We start from the raw sequence: 10,000 nt of genomic DNA, 5'->3' as shown, positions 1-10,000 counted from the left end.
ATATAAATAGAGCTCACTAAAGCCAAGCAGCGGTAAATTGAGTGAGGGGCTGCCTATGTAGAGCACTCTGTGTCACTGTGTGGGCTAAGAATATATATGTATGTATCCTTATTTTGTTTGTACAGGTTTTACTTTAAATTGTTTACATCCCTTAACAGTGACCAATTGGGTCATAACCTTATGAAAGTCCCGCTGCCCTGAAATAAGAAATGATGTAATGAACGACTTTTTCCATTGGTTACCAACAAGGGAATCACCTCAACAGTCTATTCAGTATATTCAATATCACAATGTGTACTCTAACTTTCTATTGATTTATCAATCCCACTGGCTTGTCAAGGTTTGTCTAGTCAAACAGACAGAGCATAAGTAATGGCTTGCTCTTAACATAAGCCTTAAACAACCAGGATAGAGACCACTGAGTTGTTTATCGTGTGTGCCTGGCCCTCTCTCCTCTCTTCTCTCCTTTCCTTACTCACCTGCATTCAAAGCTTCCACTTTTTGCATGGGTTCTTCGTTGTCGCCTGCCTCTTTTTTGATTGTTGCCATGACAGCGGTTTGGGTGTCTCTCCTTGACCTCTACCTTGACATTCTCTCCCTCTCTCACCCTAACCTCTGTCTCCCTGACCTCGCTCTCTCTCCCTCTCTCCTTCAACTTCTCGGTATCTCTTTTCCTATACCTCTCTCTCTCTCTCTCTCTCTCTCTCTCTCTCTCTCTCTCTCTCTCTCTCTCTCTCTCTCTCTCTCTCTCTCTCTCTCTCTCTCTCTCTCTCTCTCTCTCTCTCTCTCACTCTGCAGGTGGTGTCTATGGGGCTCTACCTGGGCGAGCGGGCCTACCTGCGTAGCAGCTGGAACGTCCTGGACGGTTTTCTGGTGTTTGTGTCTCTCATCGACATCGTGGTGTCCATGGCAGGAGGGGCCAAGATCCTGGGGGTCCTCAGGGTCCTACGCCTGCTACGGACTCTAAGACCCCTCCGGTAACACCACCCATAATCTCCATAGCACCTGGAGTCACCTCCACCCTAGACTAGGAGCGCGGGGTATGCTGGGTATGCTCGGAGAACACCCGGTCAGCTCTGGTCCCGCCCACTACTGAAATGCATTTCTGAAGAGTTGCCATCTCTCTCGATCTCTACCTCACTCTCCCTAACTCTTCCTACCTCTCTCTACATCTCTACATCTCTACATCTCTCTTGGTCTCTTGCGCTCTCTCTCTTTTCCTATACCTCTCTCTCTCTCTCTCTCTCTCTCTCTCTCTCTCTCTCTCTCTCTCTCTCTCTCTCTCTCTCTCTCTCTCTCTCGCTCTCTCTCTCTGTACCTCCCTACCTCTCTCTCCCAGGGTGATCAGCAGGGCTCCAGGTCTGAAGCTGGTGGTGGAGACCCTCATCACGTCTCTGAAGCCCATCGGAAACATTGTCCTCATTTGCTGCGCCTTCTTCATCATCTTCGGCATCCTGGGAGTACAGGTGCCCTCCACCACTCACTCACTGTGCTACATAGTCACACACTGACCGTACTTTTATAGTCACACACTGATTGTACTTTTATAATAACACTCTCTCTCTGGGCTTAAAAAATAACACACATTGACTGTACTTTAATAGTAACACTCTCTCTCTGGGCTTTAATTGTAACACACATTTACTTTACTTGAACAGTAATACACACCCTCAGTCCTCCTATAGCAACACACACTTTTTATTGTCACACACTTTGTCGTCTTTGATTGATTACTCTATTTTATTGCTGTGTTTAATTGTATTTATTGATCGCTGCTCTCCGTCCGCTCGTGTCCTGGTGTTGTTTTTTTTAACATCTTTCTAGTATTTCTAAGAGATTAGCTATGCAGGTAAAAGCACTTTGTAAACTCATTAACAAACGCCAAAACTCAGAAACGAATCCTATTAAAATACTTAGTAGAATACTCTGGAGGTGCTCTGATAAGCCACCAAGGAAGTGTTGAGATACCCTCTATCACTATGTTATACATGTACAAGGTCAGCTGTCTCTTTAGACGCCAGACCAGGCTTATTGGCAAAACACGTAAGTTAACACATTAAAAAACATGGCGGTTTGGTGGCTCACCTTACTGCTATAGCCGCTTAGGCCCTGTAGAGATCCGCAGGTTTGATTCTGTCATGGGGCCGGAGCTATGTGCCACTCACCCTGAGAGATTGACAATCTCAGCTTGGAAGGACGAATATGTTTTAGTATGTTGAACTGCATTCATATTTTGTGCTGTACTTATATTTTAGAATCACGATCAAAGCTATGACTTGCATTATAACATTGGACCTGCTATGCAGCAATGCAAACTGGGCCTATCTAAGAGATTTGCCAGTTATCGCACCCATCAGGTCAAACCTCAGGGTTAAGTGTGTTGATCGAGAAAATCGTTGAGAAATCGACCATTTCAGGGTTATTTAATGTCAATAATTTAAACTTTTAACTCTGAAAGACTAAATGCAATGCATTATTCATGATGTCAAGTTGAAAGTCTCATGAAAAGCCAAAAGTATGGGCAATAAATCAACTTCAGTTTTCATAATTTATTTTATAGGTGTTTTAGGACGTGTTTATGTCACTGGGGATAGAGACGAGATCCTCCCTCATAATTTCTCACACCCTCTTCATGGCCGGCTGGATAAAATATTCCACTGACTTCTTTGATGTGCTGGAAGGTGAAAAGTCTCTGTAGGACCATCATCAATTTCGTAGATATTCAGCAGCGTGTTTGGTCTCACAGGTTACACAATACAGGGAGCTGAAAATACAACTGACACTTTCCTCTCTTTGTGGGTGTCTGTGTGGGAGTGTGTGTGTGTGTGTGTGTGTGTGTGTGTGTGTGTGTGTGTGTGTGTGTGTGTGTGTGAGTGTGTGTGTGTGTGTGTGTGTATCAATGTTTGAGTGTGTGTGTGTGTATGTGTGTGTTCATATGCGTGTCTCTGTTTGCTTGTTTTTTTGTGTGTGTGTCTGTGTTATTTTCTTGTGTATATCTGTGTGTGTGTTTGTGTGCGTCTGTACGCGTGTGTGTGTGTGTGTGTGTGTGTGCTCCTCAAAAGCTCTTCAAGGGGAAGTTCTACTACTGCCTGGGCCTTGATGTGAGGAACATCACTAATAAATCAGACTGCCAGTTGGCCAACTACCGCTGGGTTCACCACAAGTACAACTTTGATAACCTGGGGCAGGTAGGTGATGCAATTCGCTGCTGATGACCCTTGAACTACCCCCTACCTGCTCCTCATGACCTGGATTGTTGATGAAGTATAATATTTGATGAATATAGTTTGTGTGTTTGCGTGTGCATGTCTGTGTGTATGTGTGCCTGTGTGTGTGTGTGTGTGTGTGTGTGTGTGTGTGTGTGTGTGTGTGTGTGTGTGTGTGTGTGTGTGTGTGTGTGTGTGTGTGTGTGTGTGTGTGTATGGGGGTGCATGACTGTGTGTGTGTGTCCTCCAGGCTCTGATGTCCCTGTTTGTTCTGGCATCAAAAGACGGATGGGTCAACATCATGTACCACGGCCTGGACGCAGTGGGCATTGACCAGCAGGTAACATAGTGTGTGTGCGCACACACACACACTCACTTACTCAATCGTTTTTGCGTTTTGAGATTTAGCACAAGCGCACACACTCTCCCACATGTGCATTCCCAGACACACACACTAACACATATCAATGGTGGCTGCTGGAGCCCTACTATTAGCATAAAGCTATTTCTCTCATTTAAAAACGTGGTTTGAAAATCCTTCGCCCATCATCTGTATTCATGGTTCATTCAGTACCGTCAGAAAACTTCTACACTCATCTTCCTCCTCATCAAATTCTGACATCACTCCCATTTCCCTCTCCTTCCCTTCTTTACTGTGATCCTTCTGTTTTTATCTCCTCCTTTAACTTCCTCCCTATGATTAACTCTTCACCACCCCTCCTTTGTCTTCAACTCATCATTCTCTCTTTCCGTGTCTCTGCTCCCTCTTGACATTGTTTTGCATGGATTCAAACCTTGCTGCTTATTCCTCTTTTACTCTTAACTGATAGCTGTTTGATAGCTGAGACACGTAAACCATTTCTGTGTGGTGCCTTGTCTGCTCTTCCTCCTCCTCCCCCCTCTCTGATCACTCTCATCTCCTTTTTCACTTTTCTTCATGATGGTTACCTCCTGTTGTGGCCCTCATTTCCTCTTGGTTCTTCTCACCTCTTTCCTCGTTGTTCTTCTGTTCTCTCCTCCTCCTCCTCTTCTGTGTGTCTCTCACATCACCTGATCTCCCTCTCCCACCCTCTCCTCTCTCACCTTTCCTTCTCCTCTCCTCTTATTTCGATCCTCTCCCGCCTGTCCTCCTCTCCGAACCTCCTCCCTCTCCACTTATCTCCCCCTCTCGTCCTCTCTCTTCCTCTCCCACCCTCTCCTCTCTCTCCACTTCTCTCCCACCCTCATCCTCACTCCTCTCTCCTCTCCTCACCTATTCTGTCAACCCACTTACCTCTCCTCCTCTCTCTCCCTCCCTCTCCTCTCCTCTCTTTCCAACCCTTTCCTCCCTCTCCTCCCTCTCCGCCTCTCCCACCCTCTCCTCTCTCTCCCTCCCTCTCCTCTCTCTCCCTCCCTCTCCTCTCTCTCGTTCCCTCTCTTCTCTCTCCCCCCTCTCCTCTCTCTTCCTCCCCCTCCTCTCTCTCCCGCCCTCTTCTCTCTCTCCCACCCTCTCCTCTCTCTCCCTCCACCTCCTCTCTCTCCCCCCTCTCCTCTCTCTCCCTCCCTCTCCTCCTCTCCCTCCCTCTCTTCTCTCTCCCCCCCTCTCCTCTCTCTCCCTCCACCTCCTCTCTCTCCCCCCTCTCCTCTCTCTCCCTCCCTCTCCTCCTCTCCCTCCCTCTCTTCTCTCTCCCCCCCTCTCCTCTCTCTCCCTCCCCCTCCTCTCTCTCCCTCCCCCTCCTCATTTCCCTCCCTCTCCTCCTCTCCTTCCCTCTGCTCTCTCTCCCTCCGCTCTCCTCTCCTATGATCTCCTCCAGCCGGCGATCAACAACAACCCGTGGATGCTGCTGTACTTCATCTCCTTCCTGCTCATCGTCAGCTTCTTCGTGCTCAACATGTTTGTGGGCGTGGTGGTGGAGAACTTCCACAAGTGCCGGCAGCACCAGGAGGTGGAGGAGGCCCGGCGGCGCGAGGAGAAACGCCAGCGGCGCATGGAGAAGAAGAGGAGGAGTAAGGGTGGCAGTTGATTATCTGTGTGGGTGTGGGTAGGGGTGTGTGTGGGTGTGTATTTGTCCGTAAGGATGTATGTGTGGAGCGGTTTGTGTGTGTGTGTGTGTGTGTGTGTGTGTGTGTGTGTGTGTGTGTGTGTGTGTGTGTGTGTGTGTGTGTGTGTGTGTGTGTGTGTTTTTTTTCCTGAGCCCAGAGGTCAGACTCATCGTTCTTTTTACTGTTACTGGTGATTTAGAGGCTTTGGTCGTCTCCTGGCCTTGATACAGAACAGGGTGCATTCCTGTCTCTCTCCTTTCGTCTCTCTTTTCTCTCTTGTCTCTAATCTTTCCTATCTCCTCACTCCCTCTCCTCTTCCTCCACACACTCTCTTACCTCTCTCCTCCAGTATTTTTAACTCTTCTGTGAAAATCGTAGAAGTTGGATTAGCACGAATAATCTTCGGACCTAAAAAGGGCAATAAAAGGTTGTGAAGAACAATGTGGGAGAGCAGAGGAAGACAGGATGGGTCTGCCAGCGACTCAGGACTGATACCAGAGTGTTTGCAGTGTGGAAGCCTCTGTGATCCTCTCTGTGATCATCTCAGTCCATTCTGGGCCTCCTCTACCCTCTACACCTCTGGGGACGTCTCTCTGCTTCCAAGTCCGAAACACTTGATCTCCGCCTCCGCTAATCAGCCATTAATCACCGCTCTCACGCTCTCCTATTCTTTCACTCGTTCTCTTGCTCGCTTATAATCTGTCCCACCCTCCGAAGGGAAATGGGCTGCACAGATCGTTCTGGATTTTTGATCCCTGTTCCCATTCACACATGACCCCAGGCAGGAGATGTTCTGGAACAATTCAGGGATGCTCTGCTTGTGTGAAAGGGGCATTATCCCCTCCTCTCTCCTTCTCCTGATGTTTCTCCTCCCGGCCAACACTCTCCCCATTCAACTCTCACAACTCGTCATCATGGCAAATCCTGAAACGCACCTCTTGTCTCCTCTCTCTAACTCTATACCCCCCCCCCCCCCCCGCCCCCCGTCTGTCTCCCTCCAGAGGCCCAGAAGACCCCCTACTTCGCGTCGTACGGCCCCACCCGCCTGACCGTCCACACGCTGTGCACCAGCCACTACCTGGACCTGACTATCACCTTCATCATCTGCATCAACGTCATCACCATGTCCCTGGAGCACTACAGCCAGCCCAAGGTACCCCTCCCTGGGTCCCCTCCCCCCCTCACTCCCTGGGCGTGGGCCACGCGACGAGGCAGGGTGGGGTTGCTGTTTGTTACAGCGCTTGGATTTAAAGACACTTTGATGAAAGGACCCCTACTATGGGGTACTATGGGGTTGTAGTTTTCGAATGTTTTTAATGCTGCTTCCTTGGCCAAGCAATTATTGGAAAAGGAATTTTGAAATGGTTGTAGTTACTCCGGTATCCTTTGTATGCTTTGTCGAGACACCTGTCATTCGCTTTGGATGCAAGCGTTTGCTAAATGAGTACTTTGGTAAAGGTTTTATATTTGGTGTTCACAGTTGAAAGGCAAACTCGAGATGTATAAACTGAGGGACAAGGTGCTTGTAGGTGTCTTTGTGTCACATGCAGACATGTGTGTGTGCTTGTGTGTGTGTGTGTGTGTGTCTATGTGTCGTGATCCTGTGTGCATGTGTGCGTGCGCCTGTGTGTGTGTGTGTGTGTGTGGTTTCCATCATGTGCGTGAGCTGAGAGGCCGTGTAGGGCTCAGGATGACAGACTAGAGGCAGAGCGCTGAGGGGATAATGATCTGCCGGGCAGAGAGCAGCGGACCGGCCCCTCCAGTGTGGCCTGTGTTCCACGCCGTCTCGCACACTGCCCCCACTCGGATTAAAGCCATGTCAACACAATGACTGCATTTTGCACCAGGCCATGAGGCTGGTAGCTACTGCCAAAGCCCACTTAACACAACTGTGCACCCGCACACAAACACACACACACACACACACACACACACACACACACACACACACACACACACACAGAAATACACACGCTATTAGCACTGTCAATAGCAGCGCCCTTTTGGTTGGTCAAGTTATCTTCCTCTTTTTAGTCTATCCTTCTTTTTCTCTCCCTCCTCTCAATGTCTCTACGTCTCTCTCTCTTCCCTTAAGTAATTTGATTCCACAATGAAGAACAAACTCAATTCAATTACAAGCCTGGTCATTTTGGTAACTGTATGGGTAAATGAAAGCCACAGACACTTCTAATCATCAAAGCACATAAACATGACATGAATATCAATTTTAGTCTGGCAGGAAGAAGGGCTGTGGCAGATCATTTGAGCCATGGATTAACAGATTGCTTGAAACAGGATTTGAATCGTGTTCTGTGCAATGATTTATCTCCATCTCTCTCTCTCTCTCTCTCTCTCTCTCTCTCTCTCTCTCTCTCTCTCTCTCTCTCTCTCTCTCTCTCTCTCTCTGTGATCTCTCTGTCTCTCGCCCTCAGTCCCTGGAGACAGGACTGAAGTACTGCAACTACTTTTTCACCTCCACCTTCGTCATCGAATCCACGCTGAAGCTGGTGGCCTTTGGCTTCCGACGCTTCTTCAAGGACAGGTCGGGGTTAGACAGTTATTATTAAAGACCGGTTAGGGTTCAGACAGTAGAGAGACATGTCATTAAGGAGCAGGCAGGGGTCAGACAGGATAGCAGGCAGGGGTTAGACAGTACGAGACAGGCCTTTCATGTGCAGGTAGGGTTAGACAGTACAGAGACAGGTCATTAAGGAGCAGGCAGGGGTTAGACAGTACAGAGACAGGTGATAAGGGAGCAGGCAGGGGTTAGACAGTACAGAGACAGGCCTTTCATGTGCAGGTAGGGTTAGACAGTACAGAGACAGGTCATTAAGGAGCAGGCAGGGGTCAGACAGTACAGAGACAGGTCATTAAGGAGCAGGCAGGGGTCAGACAGTACAGAGACAGGTCATTAAGGAGCAGGTATGGGTTAGACAGTACAGAGACAGGTCATAAGGGAGCAGGCAGGGGTTAGACAGTACAGAGACAGGTCATAAGGGAGCAGGCAGGGGTTAAACAGTACAGAGACAGGTTAGTAAGGTGCAGGTAGGGTTAGACAGTACAGAGACAGTTCATTGAGGTGCAGTTAGGGGTTGCACTGTACAGAGACAGGTCATTAAGGAACAGGTAGGGGTTAGACAGTGAATGCAGTGACAAGATATTACAGAACATGTAGGGTTAAGGCATAAAATACATTGGAAAGTCATTAATGAGCAGCTACACGTACAAATTTCTCTTTGTGTGTGTCTGTATGAATGTCTATGTTTATGTGTCTTTAAAAATGTGTGTGTGTGTGTCTGTGTGTGTACATGTGTGTGTGTGCTGCAGGTGGAACCAGCTCGACCTGGCCATAGTGCTGCTGTCTGTGATGGGCATCATCCTGGAGGAGATTGAGATCAATGCCTCGCTACCCATCAACCCCACCATCATCAGGATCATGAGGGTGCTCCGGATAGCACGCGGTACGCACACACACACACACGCACAAGCACACGCACACAAGCACACACACACGACTGCACGCACAAACGCACGCACACACACACACATACACACACACATACGAATATACTCTCACACACACATACAAATATACTCTTGCACACGCACACTAATATACACTGACACTCAAACCCATATACATACTAATACACACACACACACACACACATATACTCACACGCGCACGGCAATATGCACGTTCAGATAAAGGAACACACATGCACACACACGCAAACACACAGATACTAATAAAGTCACACACACACACACACACACATACACATACTAATACACACATACATGTACTCAGACGAGCACGCACACATGCACGTTCACATAAACAAAATACACGCACACAGGCATACACACACGGGCTCCAACACACATGCACATGCAACATCCATGTGAAGCTGGAAATGTATTATCTATCGTTTGCTTCTCTGGAGCAAGAGCGCTGACATACAGGTACGCATACACCGTTGGTGATGGCGGTTGTGTATTTTTTTCCCAATTTCTTCTGTTCATTAACGTTTTGCCGGAATAACGAAATCTTAGTATAAAAATACAGATAGTAGGCTGCACTCGGTGCATGCGTGTGTGGTGAAAAGGTTGGCAAATCTATTTATGGTTGTCCGCAAATTTCTTCAGTATGAAAAAAACGCATGAAATCGCAAATCAATTGTCATTTTCAGCATCACACGCAACGTGCGGGAAAAATGTGCAAAGTTACTCTACCAGCTCAACTTAAATGTATATGACCTAATATTAGCCTATGGCACCCATTTTTCTCATTGCATGACCTTTTGTTTCAACTTTAAAGAAAATAAAGTTTGGGGGGACACCATTTTATAAAAGCGGGTTGGAAAGCCCCCAACACACACACACACACACACACACACACACACACACACACGCACACACGCACACACACACACACACACACACACACACACACACACACACACACACACACCCAGACACACACACACCCAGACACACACACACACACACACACACACACACACACACACACACACACACACACACACACACACACTCACACACAGAAAAACACACACACGCACAAACACACACGCACAAACACACAGAAACACACCCACTCACACACACCCACACAGCTCTGAATGTGTCAGCTATCCGGCTGACACAGTTATTCAACAGCAGCTCTGACATTCGGGGCAGTGTGTGTGTCCACGGCATTGTGTGTGCGTGTTTTTGTGTGTATGTGCATGTGTGTGTGGACTGTACAG

The 10,000-nt window shown here is 48.0% G+C and overlaps 1 protein-coding gene across 1 annotated transcript in view; it reads left to right on the top strand.

Moving 5' to 3' along the window:
- Positions 1–10,000, top strand: part of cacna1ib (calcium voltage-gated channel subunit alpha1 Ib) — a 143,954-nt gene that overhangs the window by 109,250 nt on the left and 24,704 nt on the right. Inside the window, exons 22-29 of the mRNA XM_030351833.1 lie at positions 799–977; positions 1,340–1,466; positions 3,063–3,188; positions 3,457–3,546; positions 5,000–5,192; positions 6,230–6,381; positions 7,661–7,770; positions 8,556–8,689. Coding sequence (XP_030207693.1) covers positions 799–977; positions 1,340–1,466; positions 3,063–3,188; positions 3,457–3,546; positions 5,000–5,192; positions 6,230–6,381; positions 7,661–7,770; positions 8,556–8,689 — 1,111 coding nt within the window. The remainder of the gene's footprint in view (positions 1–798; positions 978–1,339; positions 1,467–3,062; positions 3,189–3,456; positions 3,547–4,999; positions 5,193–6,229; positions 6,382–7,660; positions 7,771–8,555; positions 8,690–10,000) is intronic.

Source organism: Gadus morhua, chromosome 3 (assembly GCF_902167405.1).
Source record: "Gadus morhua chromosome 3, gadMor3.0, whole genome shotgun sequence".
Taxonomy (NCBI): domain Eukaryota; kingdom Metazoa; phylum Chordata; class Actinopteri; order Gadiformes; family Gadidae; genus Gadus; species Gadus morhua.
This window is presented reverse-complemented; position numbering and strand designations above follow the sequence as displayed.